A 22550-nucleotide genomic window follows, 5' to 3' on the forward strand; every position below is an offset into this window, starting at 1 on the left:
TTTGTTGCATTTGCTCATAGGTAAATTGCTGCCAATCGACTGACACATAAATCAGAAGATGCATCAAGCGTTGGAGAGAGATAAATTGGAGACGTTGCCCAAAGCAACCAATTATCTTCAGTCATTTACCTAGCACAGTCTATGAAAGAACAGGTAGAAACTTTTTGGTTTGGACATATACTCCACTTTGGGATCTATTTAATAAGCCTTGGAGAGAAGTACCGTGGACAGAGATAAAGTGTGAGCTAATCAGCTCCTAACTGTCAATTTCCAAACACAGCTTGTAACATGGCAATTAGGAGCTGATGGGCTGGTACTTTATCTTTATCACTTTATATCTCTACAAGTCTTAAGTGGGGTACTCACGGAGTGATATTCTAAGCAATCTGACTATATTGCTTAGAATTTAAGCAGGATCGCTCTGTGTGTACCCCCTACAGCGATAGCGATGCGCAGCCCCACGCATCGCTATCGCTGCTGCTAGATTGGCCTGCCGTGCAGACCAATCTAGCGGGTCACTCACTTCACCCGCTGGGTGAAGAGAGTGGCCCCCCCGTCTCCCCCCGCATGCTCAGCACAGATCGCACTGTGCTGAGCCGTGGGAGAGATGTGTGCTGAGCGGTTCGCACAGCACACATCTCTCCTGCATCGGCCCGTCTATATGGGCCTTTAGTAAATAGACCCCTTTGTCTCTCTCCAAGGATTGCTATATCTCCCCAATAGTCAACATTAATCCCTGTCATAATGGCCATCACAGAACTGCTTGAAAAAAAAAATAGTATCTTTCATTAAACTGTATAAAGCTTTTTGTGACTCCTAAATGAGGATTTAAAACAACATCCTGTTATCCAAAGAATTCCCTATTTGTGTCAGGGTAGTAAAAATATTCAGACAAAAGTTCAATTCTGTCATAAAATTTCCAGTATCATTTGCCCCACATCCAGAAAACACAATCCTTTTAAACTCAGAGCTCTTCCCAAGCGGTATCCTGATTGGATGATGTCGCAACCATGTCTTCCTCCCTCTGACCCTAAAGGCCCGTACACACTGGTCGATATATCGGCCGTTCTCCTGAACGGCCGATATAGCGCGGGACCGTCGGCCAGTGTGTACGGCTGATACGTCTTTAAACTCCGTCGTTCACAGACGTATCGCGTCGGCCGCGCAGCACAGCCGACGGCCAACATATCTACCGATATATTGGCGCGTCGCTGTGTGTGTACGGGGCGGTCGGCCGACCGCCCGTACACATGCTGCGGCAGGCGGCGGTGATTGACAGCTGAACTGGACGGGCGTGTGTACACGCCCGCCCAGTTCATGACGTCAGTCCCCGACGGATCGAGCAGTGTGTATGCTGAACACACTGCTCGATCCGTCCATAGATATATCTGCAGATCAATTGATCTGCAGATATATCTGTTAGTGTGTACCCACCTTAACACTTTGCACCTCCCCTAGATAAAGGTGATTAGGATTTGGTTTTCTGATTGGCCTATCTACACAGCCTCATTACAGGCACTTCCTGGTGAATTCTACTGTAGTTGAGAAAGAAGACTTTGCTAAATTTACAATATATTCAAACCTGTAAAAGGACTGTGGTAGCTAGCATATGGACTCTCCATTGTGCTACTGCCGCCTGAGTGAATATGAGCTTTGTACTATGTTTGCTTTGTGGGCCAAGCTGTGCAAATGATTTGCTTTGCATCACTGTGCTCCATGCTACAGTGCATCAAACATTTAATTATCGCCATAGCATGGAATGCTAACTTAAATCTTATAGGCCACTGTAATTCGCCTGCCCAGTTTTTCCAAAGTGTGGCAAACAGAATGACTGACAGAAGCTGGTAGAACCCCACTCTGTATGTACAGTATATATGTGATTTCATTGTCATATATTAGCCATCATCTGTCACTCAGCCTCCAGGATCGTGCCTTGGGAGCTGACTGGTTTAGATCTCAGGTGCACTAAGGTAAAAAGCAAAGCTCAGTGTAAGCACTAAGCCCCCAGTTCAGAAGTGCATTTTTCCTACTTAAAGGATATGCCATCTAGGTTAAGATTATTAATACAAGTGATTTTACAATGCTGATGCGGAGGGGGCACTTACAGTACATTCATTATGTATCAAATACATAAATAGAACTTATAGCATTAATTAAAATAGTAAAAATACACCAAACTAAAATAGAAAATCTTAATACATTATGTGCTGAACTATGTTGTGTATAGAGAAATACAGACATTTTTTGCCTTAACTGTAGTAATCGAAATGTAATTACCGTATGTAATATTTGAGTATTCTGTATCTAATGAACCAGGATAGTTCAGTACAGGGCTGGCATACCACAAGAGTTGGGAACATACATGTGCATCCCCCTCATTCTCTAGTTTGGGCATTAACCAGTCCAGGAGGTGGTAATTATGACAATAGGAGGTGTCAAGATGAGAACCTGATATTGAATCACCACTGGTCTTCCTAGTCAGGAAGGATAACTACCTTCAACAAAATCAATACATAAATAGTTTAAAAATAAGCATCATACCTCAATGCAGACCCTTTGACCAGACCCACAGCTAGTTAGCCTGGGCTGATTATCACTTTTACAGGGAATATAAGGTTCATATTATTAAAAAAATAAGAATTTACTTACCGATAATTCTATTTCTCGTAGTCCGTAGTGGATGCTGGGGACTCCGTCAGGACCATGGGGTTTAGCGGCTCCGCAGGAGACAGGGCACAATAATAAAAGCTTTAGGATCAGGTGGTGTGCACTGGCTCCTCCCCCTATGACCCTCCTCCAAGCCTCAGTTAGGATACTGTGCCCGGACGAGCGTGCATAATAAGGAAGGATATTGAATCCCGGGTAAGACTCATACCAGCCACACCAATCACACCGTACAACCTGTGATCTGAACCCAGTTAACAGTATGATAACAACGAAGGAGCCTCTGAAAAGATGGCTCACAACAAGAATAACCCGATTTTTGTAACAATAACTATGTACAAGTATTGCAGACAATCCGCACTTGGGATGGGCGCCCAGCATCCACTACGGACTACGAGAAATAGAATTATCGGTAAGTAAATTCTTATTTTCTCTAACGTCCTAAGTGGATGCTGGGGACTCCGTCAGGACCATGGGGATTATACCAAAGCTCCCAAACGGGCGGGAGAGTGCGGATGACTCTGCAGCACCAAATGAGAGAACTCCAGGTCCTCCTCAGTCAGGGTGTGCCCCTGACCAAGTAGCAGCTCGGCAAAGTTGTAAAGCCGAGACCCCTCGGGCAGCCGCCCAAGATGAGCCCACTTCCTTGTGGAATGGGCTTTTACTGATTTTGGCTGTGGCAAGCCTGCCACAGAATGTGCAAGCTGAATTGTACTACAAATCCAGCGAGCAATCGTCTGCTTAGAAGCAGGAACACCCATCTTGTTGGGTGCATACAGGCTAAACAGCGAGTCAGATTTTCTGACTCCAGTCGTTCTGGAAACATATATTTTCAGGGCCCTGACAACGTCAAGTAACTTGGAGTCCTCCAAGTCCCTAGTAGCCGCAGGTACCACAATAGGTTGGTTCATGTGAAAAACAGAAAACACCTTAAGGAGAAATTGAGGACGAGTCCTCAATTCTGCCCTGTCAGAATGAAAAATTAAGTAAGGGCTTTTATATGATAAAGCCGCCCATTCTGACACACGCCTGGCTGAAGCCAGGGCTAATAGAATCTTCACCTTCCATGTGAAATATTTTAATTCCACAGTGGTGAGTGGATCAAACCAATGTGACTTTAGGAAACTCAAAACAACATTGAGATCCCAAGGTGCCACTGGGGGCACAAAAGGAGGCTGTATATGCAGTACCCCTTTTACAAACGTCTGAACTTCAGGCACTGAAGCCAGTTCTTTCTGGAAGAAATTCGACAGGGTCGAAATTTGAACCTTAATGGACCCTAATTTTAGGCCCATAGACAGTCCTGTTTTCAGGAAATGTAGGAAACGACCCAGTTGGAATTCCTCTGTAGGGACCATCTTGGCCTCACACCACGCAACATATTTTCGCCAAATGCGGTGAAAATGTTTTGCGGTTACATCCTTCCTGGCTTCGACCAGGGTAGGGATGACTTCATCTGGAATGCCCTTTCAGGATCCGGCGTTCAACTGCCATGCCGTCAAACGCAGCCGCGGTAAGTCTTGGAACAGACAAGGCCCCTGCTGGAGCAGGTCCTCTCTTAAAGGTAGAGGCCACGGTTCTTCCGTGAGCATCTCTTGAAGTTCCGGGTACCAAGTCCTTCTTGACCCATCCGGAACCACGAGTATCGTTCTTACTCATCTCCTTCTTATGATTCTCAGTACTTTTGGTATGAGATGCATAGGAGGGAACACATACCCTGACTGGTACACCCACAGTGTTACCAGAGCGTCCACCGCTATTGCCTGAGGGTCCCTTGACCTGGCGCAATATCTGTCTAGTTTTTTGTTCAGGCGGGACGCCATCATGTCCACCTTTGGTTTTTCCCAACGGTTTACAATCATGTGGAAGACTTCCCGCTGAAGTCCCCACTCTCCCGGGTGGAGGTTATGCCTGCTGAGGAAGTCTGCTTCCCAGTTTTCCACTCCCGGAATTAACACTGCTGAGAGTGTTATCACATGATTTTTCGCCCAGCGAAGAATCCTTGCAGTTTCTGCCATTTCCCTCCTGCTTCATGTGCCGCCCTGTCTGTTTACGTGGGCGACTGCCGTGATGTGTTGTCCCACTGGATCAATACCGGCTGACCTTGAAGCAGAGGTCTTGCTAAGCTTAGAGCCTTGTAAATTGCCCTTAGCTCCAGTATATTTATGTGGAGAGAAGTCTCCAGACTTGATCACACTCCCTGGAAATTTTTTCCTTGTGTGACTGCTCCCCAGCCACTCAGGCTGGCATCCGTGGTCACCAGGACCCAGTCCTGAATGTCGAATCTGCGGCCCTTTCATAGATGAGCACTCTGCAGCCACCGCAGAAGAAAACACCCTTGTCCTTGGAGACAGGGTTATCCGCTGATGCATCTGAAGATGCGATCCGGACCATTTTCCCAGCAGATTCCCCTGAAAGGTTCTTGCGTGAAATCTACCGAATGGGATCGCTTTGTAAGAAACCACCATTTTTCACAGGACCCTTGTGCAATGATGCACTGATACTTTTCCTGGTTTTAGGAGGTTCCTGACTAGCTCGGATAACTCCCTGGCCTTCTTCTCCGGGAGAAAACATCCTTTTCTGGACTGTGTCCAGAATCATTCCTAGGAACATTAGACGTGTCGTCGGAAAAAGCTGCGATTTTGGAATATTTAGAATCCACTCGTGCTGTCGTAGAACTACTTGAGATAGTGCTACTCCGACCGCCAACTGTTCTCTGGACCTTGCCCTTATCAGGAAAGCGTCCATATTTCTTTTAGGCAGAATCATCATTTCGGCCATTACCATGGTAAAGACCCGGGGTGCCGTGGACAATCCAAACGGCAGCGTCTGAACTGATAGTGACAGTTCTGTACCACGAACCTGAGATACCCTTGGTGAGAAGGGCAAAATTTGGACATGTAGGTAAGCGTCCCTGATATCCAGTGACACCATATCGTCCTGGTTCGCTATCACTGCTCTGAGTGACTCCATCTTGATTTGAACCCTTGTATGTAATTGTTCAAATCTTTTAGATCTCACCGAGCCGTTTGGCTTCAGTACCACAATATAGTGTGGAATAATACCCCTTCCCTTGTTGTAGGAGGGGTACTTTGATTATCACCTGCTGGGAATACAGCCTGTGAATTTTTTCCCAATACTGCCTCCCTGTCGGAGGGAGACGTTGGTAAAGCAGACTTCAGGAACTTGTGAGGGGAAGACGTCTCGAATTTCCAATGTACACCTGGGATACTACGTGTAGGATCCAGGAGTCCACTTGCGAGTGAGCCCACTGCGTGCTGAAACTCTTGAGATGACCCCCCACCGCACCTGAGTCCGCTTGTATGGCCCCAGCGTCATGCTGCGGACTTGGCAGAAGCTGTGGAGGACTTCTGTTCCTGGGAATGGGCTGCCTGCTGCAGTCTTCTTCCCTTTCCTCTAACCCTGGGCAGATATGACTGGCCTTTTGCCCGCCTGCCTTTATGGGTACGAAAGGACTGAGACTGAAAAGACTGTGTCCTTTTCTGCTGAGATGTGACTTGGGGTAACAAAAGTGGATTTTCCAGCTGTTGCCATGGCCACCAGGTCCGATGGACCGCCCCTTTATACGGCAATACTTCCATGTGCCGTCTGGAATCTGCATCACCTGACCACTGTCGTGTCTATAAACATCGTCTGGCAGATATGGACATCACATCTACTCTTGATGCCAGAATGCAAATATCCCTCTGCGCATCTCGCATATATAGAAATGCATCCTTAAAATGCTCTATAGTCAATAAAATATTGTTCCTGTCAAGGGTATCAATATTTTCAGTCAGGAAATCCGACCAAGCCCCCCCAGCGCTGCACATCCAGGCTGAGGCGATTGCTGGTCGTAGTATAACACCAGTATGTGTGTATATACTTTTTTGGATATTTTTCAGCTTCCTATCAGCTGGCTCCTTGAGGGCGGCCGTATCTGGAGACGGTAACGCCACTTGTTTTTATAAGCGTGTGAGCGCCTTATCCACCCTAAGGTGTGTTTCCCAACTCGCCCTCACTTCTGGCGGGAAAGGGTATACCTCCAATAATTTTCTATCGGAGGAAACCCACGTATCATCACACACTTTAATTTATCTGATTCAGGAAAAACTACAAGTAGATTATTCCCACCCTACATAATACCCTTATTTGTGGTACTTGTAGTATCAGAAATATGTAACACCTCCTTCATTGCCCTTAACATGTAACGTGTGGCCCTAAAGGAAAATACGTTTGTTTCTTCACCGTCGACACTGAAGTCAGTGTCCGTGTCTGTGTCTGTGTCGACCAACTGAGGTAAATGGGCGTTTTTACAAGCCCCTGACGGTGTCTGAGACGCCTGGACAGGTACTAATTTGTTTGCCGGCCGTCTCATGTCGTCAACCGACCTTGCATCGTGTTGACATTATCACGTAATTCCTAAATAAGCCATCCATTCCGGTGTCGACTCCCTAGAGAGTGACATCACCAATACAGGCAATTTGCTCCGCCTCCTCACCAACATCGTCCTCCTACATGTCGACACACACGTACAGACACACAGCACACACACAGGGAATGCTCTGATAGAGGACAGGACCCCACTAGCCCTTTGGGGAGACAGAGGGAGAGTTTGCCAGCACACACCAAAAACGCTATAATTATACAGGGACAACCCCTTATACAAGTGTTTTCCCTTATAGCATTTTCACATATGTAATCATATCGCCAAATAAGTGCCCCCCCTCTCTGTTTTTAACCCTGTTTCTGTAGTGCAGTGCAGGGGAGAGCCTGGGAGCCTTCCTCACAGCAGAGCTGAGCAGGAAAATGGCGCAGTGTGCTGAGGAGAATAGGCCCCGCCCCCTAAAACGGCGGGCTCTTCTCCCGGAGTTTGTGAGATCTGGCAGGGGTTAAATACATCCATATAGCCTCAAGGGCTATATGTGATGTATTTTAGCCATAAAAAAGGTATAATACATTGCTGCCCAGGGCGCCCCCCCCCCCGCGCCCTGCACCCTCAGTGACCGCTGGTATGAAGTGTGCTGACAACAATGGCGCACAGCTGCAGTGCTGTGCGCTACCTTATGAAGACTGAAAGTCTTCTGCCGCCTGTTTCTGGACCTCTGGACCTCTTCAACTTCGGCATCTGCAAGGGGGGTCGGCGGCACGGCTCCGGGACGAACCCCAGGGTGAGACCTGTGTTCCGACTCCCTCTGGAGCTAATGGTGTCCAGTAGCCTAAGAAGCAAATCCATCCTGCACGCAGGTGAGTTTACTTCTCTCCCCTAAGTCCCTCGTAGCAGTGAGCCTGTTGCCAGCAGGACTCACAGAAAATAAAAAACCTAACTTAAACTTTTATTCTAAGCAGCTCAGGAGAGCCACCTAGATTGCACCCTTCTCGGCCGGGCACAAAAATCTAACTGAGGCTTGGAGGAGGGTCATAGGGGGAGGAGCCAGTGCACACCACCTGATCCTAAAGCTTTTATTATTGTGCCCTGTCTCCTGCGGAGCCGCTAAACCCCATGGTCCTGACGGAGTCCCCAGCATCCACTTAGGACGTTAGAGAAAATAAAAATAAAAAGCTAGCTCCCAGAATGTTCAGCACTAGGATGGAACCTCTATTAAAAAGTTTTTGGTATGACATAATGCAGCTCAGACTGTGCTTTTAATACACAGAATCTCAAGAAAAGAAATATTTTGACATCTGTATGTTTTAAAAAGTTTTCCATTTTTGCTCCTGTGCTATAGGTTAATATTTTTTTCTTTAATACAATTTTTACTCAAATGAACATGTACAGTAGGTATAGGAAAATAATTATTCGTTCTGTTGACAATTCTAAAAGATACAGAAAACAATTATTAGTTATGTATAAAATTCTAAAAGATATATTTGTTTTTTATTATTGTATCATGTTAATATTTATTCTTTGAAATGTATCTGGTTTGACATTCATTTATTCAATCTAAAAGATTTGTATCGTAGTTATTCAGACTTGCAGATCTATGGCAAGCATTGAATCCTATCAAATTTCATGGTGGAACAGGCCACTTTGCAATGGTGAGAAGCTTCAGCACTATAATCTTTATATTTCATTTATACTTTGCAATTCAATTCCCATTTTCCATTATATTTCTAAATACACATTTCTTATAAATTAGATGATGATAATGGGCAATTCTTTTTGTTGTGTGGTGGGGTTGAGTTACAGTAAGATTGGGAATACTTGAAGCCAATCTACCATATGCTGATGAAATGTGCATTTATGAAGAACAGGCTTAAAATTTTTTGGTATCTATTGCTTTTGTTTTAACCAGCAGGACGGGGTGCAGTTAAAATCCTGACTGCCGCTCGCCACCCCATTCTCCCACTCGGTTGGAGGGTACATGCCACCATCCGAGTGGGAATAGAAACTGTGGTGAGTGGAGTGAGCCATCGGGCCTGAAGCGCAGCAAGCCCGCAAAGGTATACTGACAGCCAGCATCCTATCTGCAGGTAACACATACCGGATCCGGCAGGACATGTATAAACTTTTTCATGGCAGTGATATAAAAATTGACAATATAAAAAAAGATTATGAGTACATTGTAAGAATACTTGCCTCATTGTATAAAGTAGTGTACCATCCTCTGTTATCCGTAACAGTTTATTTGGCATCGTCATATTGTGAGCTACAGATTTCTTTCCATTGTGAAAAAATGTGTCAGGTGTCCATATTTTACTAGCCATTAAATTATTGAGACGGAGAACAGTCATCGGGCCCTTGAATTTTAGCCTTTCATCTCTCCATCCTTGTCTGAAAAATACATCAATTGTGTATTCCTGTTTGTGAAGGAATATAGAAACAGAATGTTACTGGAAATGTTTTTATCTTCAATTTCAGTATCACAAACCTATACATTTCTGTATGGGAGAACAAATTATATTAAAATAATTATTAACTAAAAGCATAAAATATATATTTTTAAATTACAATTTAACAAATACAATTACTTTTAAAATATTGCATTATTTTGTATGGGATGTATGGGATATGTTATGGAGTACTCTGGATTGCTGCTATTCAAAATAAAGGGCATTTTTCTACTTTTTGTATTGGCCAATGACTAATATACTAAATTACATTTTTAAAATGCCCCCTGTCTTTTCTCACACAATGTTTCATTACCTAGTTAAATTACTTTCCATGTTCCTCATAGTTATTGTAAGTAGAGGTATTTTTTAATGTACTGTATATGCTTTGATGACATTAGAGGAGATGAATCAAACATTTGAGGGAGATAAAGTGGGGGAGTTGCCCAAAGGAGCAGCTTGTAGCTATAATTTATCTAACACAGTCTATAAAATGACAGTTGGAAGCTTATTGGTTGCTATGGGTAGCTTCTCCACTTTATCTCTCTTGACGGTTAGATACATCTTTCCTTTATGACTAAGTTAGAGCAGTTATTTATTTTAGTTAAATTGCAATTTAGAAACAAGTTGTATTGCGAACTAGAAACAAAGAGTCATATTAAACTGATTATCAATGCTGAGTATTGGAATTGTAGATCAGAGATTGGAGTCTGTACAAAGCCTTGGGAAGAAATAAAGTGGACAGCAATAAAGTTCCAGCCAATCAGCTCCTAACTGCCACTGCTGCCCACTTTATCTCTCTCCAAAGCTTAGTACACAGGCCCTTTGTCCCATGAAACTTGCCTTAATTTTCATGAAGAGATCATTTTGTACATTTATCCCTAAATCTTATTTATTCAGATTTGATCTTAATCTGTCATGAGCCCAATTCACAATACAACCTTATTCTACTCAAATTTATCATATATTTTTTTTAAATCTTACCACCCATGAGCAACTTAATAATATCAATTTGCTTGATTCTGGTTTGAAATGCACTATGGGAAATGTTAATGGAAAATTTAAGAAAAGATAAGGACAATAAAGACCGGACAATATAAAAATATAAAATATAAATAAAAAATGCACTATAATGTAACATGTAATATTCTCTAAATACTGAAATTAGATTTAACATAATCACAATTCATTGTTACAGGCAAAAATGTAATGTTAGTTTTTATCTAATTTGACATAAAATTTATAAAAATTAGCTCTTTTAGCATTAGTTGCAAACATTTTGACAAATTACCTGTAAATTATGCCATTCTTTTAAAAACATACAATTACATTTCTTTACAGGCCATTTCTTTTGTGTAGGCCATATTCACTTAATTTATAGCATATCACAAATATAGGTCAGCCATGACATGCAAGAATAAAATGAAATTTACAGATGCTTGATAGGCAAAAACATATATTCACCTTACCATTTGCAAATGATTAATCTTTTTTACCTTTCTACAGGACATATGCAGTAACTCGAAGTCATATTCAACTAACACAACATTTTTAATTGTAAGCTTAATTGTAAGAAAAAGCATAAATCTCACCATATCATGATCTGAAACTGGTCCAAAGCTGGTGACGAAGATGTCTGTGTTCACTTCAGTTACACGCTCTGTTGAAGCAGGAAATTAGGATGTTCAATATCTACTAACAATCTTTATTACATCTAAAATAGTATTCTCTCATCCAACCATGCCTACTAACTGGGATCCATGAATATGTATGATAAATATATATATATATATATATATATATATATATATAAAATTATATACTTTTTTCCCTGCACGGTAACCCATAGATTCTGTGTAAAATGTAATCTGTGGGTCTCTTCAATGTGTTAAATCCCAGCAATCCTGCATTTTAATGCAGTCTTTTCCTCGCAGCTCTTGAGGCACCCAGGCTCCATTCGCACAGTACTGGCAAATAAAAGGGAAGCAGCATAGATTGTTTTTTCTCTTACTATTTTTAACTATATATATATATATATATATATATATATATAGTGGCATATCCTTCCCCACCTGTGGCTCAGGTGTATGCGGCAAAGGAACAGAGGCGGCACTCCAAGGTCTTAGTAAAAGCTTGTATTCAAATCATGGTGCAAACAAGGCAAACGTGTTCATAACAATAAAAAGACATGGCAGGCTTACGACGTTTCAAGGCATCAAGCCTTTTCCTCAGGTAAGAATACCCATGTGCAGTGAGAACATGCAAAGTGAAAGTTCTTTCACTTTGCATGTTCTCACTGCACATGGGTATTCTTACCTGAGGAAAAGGCTTGATGCCTTGAAACGTCGTAAGCCTGCCATGTCTTTTTATTGTTATGAACACGTTTGCCTTGTTTGCACCATGATTTGAATACAAGCTTTTACTAAGACCTTGGAGTGCCGCCTCTGTTCCTTTGCCGCATACACCTGAGCCACAGGTGGGGAAGGATATGCCACTGTATGATCTCTAGGAGGGCAACCAGGCATTTATTCTGCTGTATTGAGTGCCGGATGTGTTCATCTGTATATATATATACATATATATATATATATATATATATATATAAATGTGAAAGCCCTCACTCACTCAATCATCACATGATGACGTCATTACCGCTGCATGGTTTGCTCTGTGGAAATGATAATTCCCAAATGGATAATCGGATCAAAATTTGGATTAGACCTCCAGCGTGTAGAATTTAACAAACTACAAAAATGTGAAAGCCCTCACTCACTGACTCACTCACTGACTCATCACTAATTTTCTTACTTCCCGATATGTTAGGAAGATGAAATTTAACATAAGTATTCTGCATGTGGGAAATAGGAAAACTATGTAATTAGAATTTCAATAAACCTCCCCTAAGGAGATGAAAAGGGGGTTGACATAATGATGTCATTATCGATGCATGGCTTGCGTTGTGTGAATGATAATACCCAAACGGACAACTGGATCAAAATTTGGATTACATATCCAGTGTGTGTAGAAATTAATAAACTACAAAAATGGTCCTGTCACTTTTTACCGTATCTGCTATGGGTGCTCCTCAGGTAATGCCAAGAACCATGGATTAATATTTACTTACATTAAGACGTCTCAAATTTACAGCTCTACAGATTTACCAAATTTTGAACACTCATTTATATATACAACTGTGAAAATCAGAAACTCCCAAAGAATGGGTAGAGCAGCTATATATATATATATATTTATAATTTCTAAGTTTCAAATTATAATTATACTTATTATTATTCATTATTATTATCCTTTTAGAATTGAATTTGGGTGAATATTTAATTATGTTATCTCTATCTTTATTGTGTCTTTTTAGACAGTTTTATTTGGTCATTTTTCATTATTCATAAGAATTTCAGTTTTAGAATTAACATTTATATATTTTTTCCTGATGGGAATATCTATATTAACAGGGTTAGGAGAACAGCCTCAGACAGTTTTCTTAAGCAGGAAAATAAAAGACATATGGGTATTAAAAATATGTAATCCCCCCCCCCCCCCCCATCTATTATACTTTTAGAATATTCCATTGATTAGACAAAATACTAAACCATTTTGTGCCTCCTGTTTTCCTATTCTGACAGTTCATACAGTACTTTTATAGAGTGCCACACAAACATGTTGTATACCCCTCTTCATAATGCACCTACCCCTCTTCATAACGCACCTAGAGATCATATAATTTTTAACCCAATTTAACAAAATAGAATTTCACGGAAGAACAGGCTGCAATCCTTTGAGTTCAGCGTCATTCAGTGATATAGCATTTCCACACTATAGGGCCTGATTCTGAGTTATAGCTAAAGCAATAAAATGCAACTTTCCACTTGAACAAACCATGTTGCAATGCAAGAGGTGCAAATCTATATTCTTTTTCCATTTAGCATACAGGGCAAATATTGGCTGCTTTTGCATGTAGCAGATGCTGGACAGCTTTATGTTTACACTGCATTTTAGATCTGTGTTTGGACACCCCACTCTTGAATCTAAATTTCTGCATATTTTAAATCTACCCCATCTGCAGTTCAGCATGGGTTTCCTTAGGTCCAAAAGTTACTTTTTCGATTTGCTCCAAGATTTGAATTGGCTCCTGCAGTATATTTGTAAAAAAGCATTAATAATTTGCAAAAATGTTCTAAATAGAGCTAGGATGTGTCAGTTGTTGCCTTACATCCTACCTAAGTATGGCCTTCTAGTTCCACTGCATATGTTAAATGGCACAACTGACTGATACAACCTTATGACTCATCTTATTGTTACCAGCAAGCGTCGCTTGAGAGCTAAGTATAGCTCAGGTGCCCGGGCGAACTTTTCATCATAAATTAGGATAAAATTAAATTGGAAATTACCAGGAAATAGACCTACTGCAAATGCAGAATAAGGACAAAATAAGGCTTGCCCATACCTGCCCCAGATCATCGTCCCTTCCATTTCTACTGGTCTGTGATTCAGCTGATATTAATCATTCAGGAGATATGGTAGTGAAGATAGGCTCTGGGCCTCCATTATCTTCTAGGTAGTTTTCAATTGTCATTTACTAGGTACAGATACTGTGTGGTTAAGAAATACAGTTATTTAAACAAATGTTTCCGCCATGGACAATGTAAACTGCAAGGGCCCAACTACAGAAGTGTCTTCAAACAACTCTGTTGAGCTGGTAGGGTATGGTGCACAAAAGGCAGGGCGAGCTCAACCATGAGGCAGCTTTAGGCAGCTGCCTAGGGTGCCAGGATCATGGGGGTCACCTCTGAGTCAGTTATACTTGATGCAGGTAGTGGCTATGGAATTGATAACACTCTACCTCCCTAAGGGGGTGGCAATTGGGGTTCCGGTATGAATGGTCGACAATGTTAAGGTTGGCACTCATTAGGTCGACCACTATGGGTCGACATTGACATGGTCGACATGGACTAATGGTCGACACACGAAAATGGTTGACACATGAAATGTCGACATATGAAAAGGTCAACATGAGTTTTTTTACTTTTTTGGGTGTCATTTTCTGCGTAAAGTGACGGGGAACACCAATTAGGGTACCACGTGCGCTCGCATGGCTCGCTTCACTCACCATGTTTCAGACAAGGTGCCTCGCTCTGCTACCGCTGTGCTCAGCACAGTTTACCATTCCCAATCGTAGTCCACGTGGATTGTAAAGTATGATAAAAGTTCCAAAAAATATATATTTTTTAAAAACTCACCTAATGAGTGTCGACCTTAACATTGTCGACCATCTGACCGGATACCGGGAATTGGATATTGGTAGCGGTGGTTGTGGGGGAGGGGGGGGGGGGGTAGAGGGAGTGGGGAGTGTTGTAGGCTGAAGTTTTGTCTAGTTTGCTGAGAAACTTTGCAACAGCCCTGACCATAAAGTTGATTTTAAGGTGTGAGGTAGTGATGACATTCGTATATAAAAACACTAAAAAGACCATACTATGCCCAGAAAATCTTTAATGATCAGCATTAGTAAATGCTGTATTTGTGATCCTTCAAGGGTTTTCTGATATTCCAATGTGCTCTAATAATCCCTATGCTTAGAGCACTTAGAGCTTGATTTCATGACAGCTGAACAGACCATCACGTGCCTGAGCTCTTAAATGTAATATACATTAATGTTCACTTATGGTATCTTCTAGAACGACCCTCAAATTTTACCTCCTGAGCTTTTTTGCCTAAAACCAACCATGATAACATCACCCACACTGGAAAGAAGATTACAATGTATAAAAGCTTCAGTGTAAAGATAAATATCCCATAGTACATTATGAAGAGTCCAAATGAAAACTTGAAAACGTACAAATTGTAAATAAAGAGATGTATTATCGCAGAGTTCACTTTTAAAATAATTTGTGTACAAAGGAAATACAGTACACATAGAATATTTATCTATATGAACAAAAAAAGATACATGCAGCTACAGTATACATTATATTCTGTCACCTCCAACACAATAGGTTTGTATCCTTGTAGAAAGAAGACATCAGCTGTGACTGCCAGCAATGTAACCGCATTCCCTGTGAACAATGTATATGCTGCTCACATACAATGATTTTCTGTAATATAATCATTTCAAGGGCAATACTATGGATATATAAATTACTCTTCTAGCAAGTATCAGGCAAAAGGAGAAAGTAATGTTGCTAGGGATGTGCGCTGCCCAAATCACAGGTTTTGGTTCTGTATCTCCTTCATGTTTTGAATCTGTATTTGGTCTTGCCAAAACCACCCTTGTGGCTTTTGGTTATAGATCTGTATTTTTTTTTTACAAAATTATAAAAACAGCTAATATTACAGAATATTGGCCTGTTTTGTTCCTACAGTTTTATTAACCTCAATAACATTTATTTACAGTCAGTTCCTCTCTATGGAACACAAATCACAACTCATAATATTAATTGCATCCAGTTTAAGCCAAAAGGTTGCAAGCTAGCTGGCTAAGCTCCTTCGAGCGAAACGCATTGGAGGACCTGTTGCTGCAATACATATTCGCTGTGGATCTCCTCTGGGACACTGATACACAAGGTGCTTCACGTTCACAGCCACGGACGGCCATTTGATCTGGACATTCGAGCTGCATGGAGACTATACAGCAAACCATGGAGCCCCTTTTGTTTCTGCTATAGGAGAAAGAGGAACCGATGGTAGCTGTGGGCAGCTCCTTCCCCCACTACACTTCATAGAGAAGAGGGTGAGTGCCGCTTGAAACAGCTCTCGGTAAGCTTATTGGAAGTGGTAGCTATCCACTTGATGACATTATATTTGTTAGTGTGCCACAGTGATTGAAAATTACATTTAACTCACCCCGTTCCCAAGAGTGGGGAGAAGATAAAGTGCTTATATATTCATATTTTTAAAATACCGGTAAATCGGAGGATATTCGTCCCTTTGAGTTAGACTGACACAGGTGTGTACCTATATATGTTTTTAAAAACATTTATTGTATGAATGAATAACAAATAAAAATGTGTATTTTATACATTATGAATTGAATCATTTTTATGATTTTTTTTCAACGATAGTGGTACAACTTCTGTTAGCACAGCTCTATCTTTTTTTTTTATTAAGCTAAGCTACAGCAGTGGGCAGCAAACACGTGGCAGTTAACAATATATTTTTAAATGCTGTAATCATCTGTTAAAATAATTTTCAACTTTAATATAGAGCAGGGTCAAGTTCTTCAGTTCCTGAAGACATCTTTGATCTGGAGAAAGTTCGCAAATCATCTGTTAAAATTATTTTCGAACTCAAAGTAGGATTAAGTTGTTCAGTTCCTGAAAAGACATCTTTGACCTGGAGAAGGTTCATTATTTGAGCATGGAGAGTTTGTCAGAAGATATCATGACATTATATTTGTTAGTGTGCCACAGTGATTGAAAATTACATTTAACTCACCCCGTTCCCAAGAGTGGGGAGAAGATAAAGTGCTGATATATTCATATTTTTTAAATACCGGTTAATCGGAGGATATTCGTCCCTTTGAGTTTGAGTTTGTACCATTGCAAAGTTATGTTTTGGGTATATATATATATATATATATATATACACAAAACTAATTTTTGTATTAATAAATTAACTAGACCAGGGGCCCAAAAGATGTGTAATATGTATGTAGAGGAAGGAAGGATTGATTATTAATTTAATTTAATTTGTTTCATTCTAAAACTGTAAGTTAATCAATGGGGGCATTGGTGACCGTGTCTTTATTGCATAGATTGCAATTTTTATTGATTATTCCACTAATGCAACATTTACTTTTTGTTTGATTTTATTTGTCCTGACTTAAGCTGTCTGTGCCCTTGGACATCAACCTTAGTAGATGATGTTGATGGACTTGTATCATCATGACTAGTGGCAGCACATTGAGCACTAGTATGTGCTTCCCGCTCTCCTCTCAATTGTTCGTCCTCCATATTTATCAACAAACATGAACCAAGTGGGCAACAGCACACACCACAATTTGTTCAAAAAATGAATCACCTACAGTGTCATAATACATGTATGAGTCAGAGATAATTATCTAACACTACGGTTTATTTTCACCTACAGTGTAACACAATAAATGTATGAGTCAGAAATAGTAATCAAACACAGCGGTTTAATTTTACCAACAGTGTCGAACAATATGTGTATGAGATTATACCCTGCGGTCTGACCGGCAGTGTCACAGAAAAATAATAGCATAGTACACTGGGGTTTAGCACTAAATATATATATATATATTATTTTTTTTAATAATTATATATTTAGCTTTTATAACTGGTGCAGAGCACCCCAAGATTGGCAGAGGACCACTTTATGTACAACAAAGCACAGACCTCCTACATTCTCACAGTACATGTATGATTATACACTGCAGTCTGACCAGCAGTGTCACAGAAAAATAATAGCATAATACACTGGGGTTTAGCACTAAAACAATATATGTTTTTTAAATGATATATTTAGCTTTTATAACTGGTGCAGAGCACCCTGAGATTGGCAGAGGACCCCTTTACATACAACAAAGCACAGACCACCTGCAGTGTCACAACACATGTATGATTATACACTGTGGTATGACTGGCAGTGTCACAGAAAAAGAATAGTATAGCATACCACCCAGCTGTCCTGATTTTTATGGGACAGTAACATTTTTCATCCAGCTTTACGCAAGGTATGTAATATCATGTAAATAAATGTTTTTGACCAATATACAGTACACCACTAATTTTTGTATTAAATCAACATATTTCCACTTTATTGTAGATATCGTGGCAGAAAGAGAGTGCAATTGCGCTGAGTCCCGGATGCGGCTCCCTTATATGGAATCCAAAACCTGCAAATCCGGCACTGGATGAAAACAATATGACGTTATGTGTTGTCAAAATTGACTGGAAAGGAGATACAGAGCCAAAACCAAAACACAAAACCCGAGAAAAGGGCCGGCGCACATCCCTAAATAAAACTACATGAGATTAAAAAAAAATATTCAAGATTTAAAGTAAGCTTTAATGTCCAATTTGGTATTCAAAGTGCAATACAAATTGGGAAACCAAAGACAACAACAACATCATAATAATAATAATAATAATAATAATAATAATAAAAAATTGGATGAGTTAATGTGGAATCAACCCTTTTTACCAAAGGTTCTCAAACACGGTCTTTAAGGTACCCCAATGGTCCAGGTTTTAAGTTTATCCATACTTGGCCACAGGTGACTTAATTAGCACCTCAGGCAATTTCATTTAACCATCCATGCTGAGCCATGGATATACCTAAAACCTGGACCGCTGGGGTGCCTTGAGGACCGGGTCAGAGAAACTCTGCTATATACTATACTGCATTTTATTACTAAAAATACTAAAATTAAATTCATGAATATAGACTAAATAAAAACACTTGAGGGTTTTTACAAGACATGGACTATCTCCAATCTTAGTTTATGTTTTATATTTCTTAACAGTTTTTCAGTAGCTTACTGAGATACATCCAGCCTGAGTAGAGGAAACCAGATAGATTTTAACGTCATCACAAGCTATGTTTTTCTGTAAGTACCATTTTAATAAAGGGGGAAAAAACACTTTAATTGGGGCCACCATGACAGGACATTACAAATGTAAGTAATGGAACAGTATGCATTTGGGAGATTATGCTGTACCCCAATTTGATCCAGAATACAAAAGGTTTTCAATTAAAATACAAAGTTAATAGGTTCAAGTACAAAAACAAACACTTGGACACTCCCATTTCAGATAAACCCCACCCATTTTAACAACACTGAATCAGCACTGTAACAGTGAAACCATTAAGAGGCATGACCAATATACACTGAGTGGCCACATTATTATGACCAATGGGCTAGTAATTTTTGGGGGCACTTATTGCCCCTAATACAGCTTGAATTCTTTTAGGCATTAACTCTACTGTCAGCATTTTTTACATGAGGATTTTTAGCCCAAATGTGATGAACATGTTGCCTCCACCAGCCAGAAGAGTCTTGATGTTGCAGGAAGGATCCATGCCTTTGTGATATTGTCTCCATGTGGTCACCCTACTATCTGTGTGGTGTAATTGAAAATGTGATCCATCAGACCATATTACCCATTTCCAATCATTTACTGTCCAATATCTTTCTTTCTGAGCAAAATCGAGGCCTGAAGACTGGACTTCTGCTTCTGCAGCCCATATGATGTAATGTGCAGCACACTGTTCATTGAGAGGCCATCTGAATTGGTCCCTGGTTCAGTTTATCCATAATTTGATACACTGTTACCCATCTATGGGACTGAACAAGTCTGCCCACTGTCCGTTCCGTTTGACCATAAACTAGCTATTTACAACCACAGGGCTTGTGCACAGACATACTTTCTTGTCTGCTGGTCCACTCTGTGTACAACTGCTGCCTTTGAACAATTGGCCAGTGCAGCCATTTCATTACTCATAATCATTCCACTTCAAAGTACATCAGACTGCTTTACTCACCCATTATTTCATGACTGATATACTTCATTGGTCTTTACATACCTTCACTAGTAGCGGATCTTGCCACGGGCAAGCAGGACTTTTGCCCGGGGTGCGGCCTTCCGGAGGGCGCCGGCGCCATCCGGAGAGCGCCGCACCATGGCAAGATCCGCTACTGTGACCCCCGCTGTGTCCCCCACTGGTCCCCCGCAGTGAAGGGAACTAGACGCTATGCGTCTAGTTTCCCTTCCTGGAGAGGACCTTTGCTGTGCGGTGCACGATGACGTCGTTGCGCACCGCACAGCATTGTGGGACTGACAGACGCTAGAGGTCATATTTGACCTCTAGTGTCTGTGTATGCTGTACTATGGGAGAGACGTCATGACGTATCTCCCATAGATCCGAGGAGAGGAGCGGCGCCGGCGGAGGTCTGCAGCGGTCAGGAGCAGGGATTGTAAGTATTATTATTTTTTTGTGTGTGTGCAAGCGGCGCTACGCTACAGGGGGCACAAATGGGGGCACAACTCTACAGGAAGCGTAACTGACCATGCCCCCTGTATGAAACCACACCCCTATTCTCCGCCCTGGGCGCCAAAATACCTAGAACCGGCCCTGACCGTCACCTTTCTGTTTTTATTAAGATTCAGACATCTGAAACCAGTATTATCTTTGGAATAGTATTTTGCATGAACATTGCTTGGTGGTCATAATAATTTGGCCACTCAGTGAACTTACCATTCTTGAGAAGATCATTTCTCTCTCTCTCCACCACATCACTAACATTCAATAGCCATTATTTACATAAGTTGCTTGAGTTCTTGTTCCACTAATAATCATTAAAGCAAATCATGGACACATGGGAAAATGGCGGTAATCACTTGTTTTATGTGAAAGGAAATTTGTGAAAAGGAACATTCTCCTGCTTGTACTGTACATGGGCTGTTCAAATTCTTAATAACACCAAGGAATATTTTTAGAATTCAATAGTCTCCTTACTGGTCTTCCCATATAAAGACTTCAACTTCTACAATCTATTATTTGAATGCAGTGACTTATCTGTAACTGATTTTCTACACAAAACATTAATCTACTGCTGCTCTGCTTTGTCAGTCTCTATAGTAGCTGCCTATACTTAACTGGATTCAATATAATATACCTCTGCTAGTGCTTACATATAAGACTATCAACAAAACTACACCAACATACATCTCTTCACCTATTTTCATAGATCTGCCAAATCAAGCTCTCCACTCTGCACAAGATTTGTGTACTCCATCCACACTCATTACCTACTCTCATTCACAGTTACAGGTCTTTTTTCACTGCTGCAATATTCCCTACTTTGCAGAACAAAACTTTCATCTAGACTCCAAACCGTGTTCTTTGATATCTACCACATCAGATGCACATCTAAAATTCCTGATCCTTCCATGTAACTTTCATTAGCTATTCTACCCAATTACCTCCCCTCTACACAGTTCACACAAACTTACCTGTGTTCTTACATAGTTACATAGTGAGGTTGACAAGAGGCAAAATGCCCATTGGGAAGCATTTAGACATGCTTCCTTTTGCCATCTACAGTATATAGTACACAGTTAGGCCTCTGATTGTCAGTCATACATATTATGGAGAAGTCTACCATTACTAGCAATACCACCATCTCCACTCCAGCAAATTACATGTGAAGATCTTTCCTATCATATCCTCACTGCACCTTCAGATGACAGTACTCTCCAGATGGTCCATGGTCATACATAGCTATGACTGAGCACTCACTGATCATGAATGACCCCAATAGCAAGTGATGTGCAGAGGCTGAGGTAAGTTCAACTCTCATTGTCAGTCAAGTCTGTATGCACAGGTGTGGATAATTTAGCCTGTGACCATTAAGTTGATAACAAGTGCACTTTTGTCTCTTACTTCACCAGATATTGGCCAGAATATTGACCTTATAAGGGTCCTTTGGAACCATATGCACACCCAAAAAAGGTGCGTGGCCATTCACTTCAGACTGAAAGTTGACTGCAGTTCTTGAAGCTACTGCTCAAATAGAGAAAGGTGAATTTTTCAAAGCTGTTCTACAAAATATTCACCCAACTACACATTTGGCCAAAAGTATTGTAAGTTTTTCATGGAGGAATTTGACCTCCAGTAATCCCAATCCTATTACAGACATTTCACCAAGCAGAAGTAAGTGAATGTCATCATGCCAGGTCTATCATCAGGTTTGTCATGTTTGCAAATGTGTATACCTGAGTCCTCTGCATTTTATTATTATGTAGGGTGCGAGCAGGCGTGGTTTAAGAGAGGTGGGGACTCTTGTGTAAGCTGTGTGCAGGCCCCTTCCTCTCTGTGGCACAGTAGACTGGAAACATGGTACCTGCATCATGTTCCCAGTGACTTCTCTGCTGCACATTCACAAATCTATGGGAAGTGGCCACCAGGCCATTTTCACAGTGATTTCTGTTGTTGCTGCAGGACCACCAATGTGGGACTCCAGGGAGGTGAGTATACTTAGTGTGATGGAAGCAGAGAAACAAAGAATTTGACTGCAAATA

General features: G+C 41.0%; 1 protein-coding gene across 2 annotated transcripts in view; it reads right to left on the bottom strand.

Moving 5' to 3' along the window:
* GABRA1 (gamma-aminobutyric acid type A receptor subunit alpha1) overlaps positions 1-22550 on the bottom strand; it is a 219358-nt gene that overhangs the window by 108242 nt on the left and 88566 nt on the right. For both annotated transcript variants that reach the window (XM_063928756.1, XM_063928755.1), the window contains exons 4-5: positions 11088-11155; positions 9245-9465 (exon numbers count right to left, since the gene is read on the bottom strand). In XM_063928756.1, coding sequence (XP_063784826.1) covers positions 9245-9465; positions 11088-11155 — 289 coding nt within the window. The remainder of the gene's footprint in view (positions 1-9244; positions 9466-11087; positions 11156-22550) is intronic.

The sequence above is a fragment of the Pseudophryne corroboree genome, chromosome 6 (genome assembly GCF_028390025.1).
Source record: "Pseudophryne corroboree isolate aPseCor3 chromosome 6, aPseCor3.hap2, whole genome shotgun sequence".
Lineage (NCBI taxonomy): Eukaryota > Metazoa > Chordata > Amphibia > Anura > Myobatrachidae > Pseudophryne > Pseudophryne corroboree.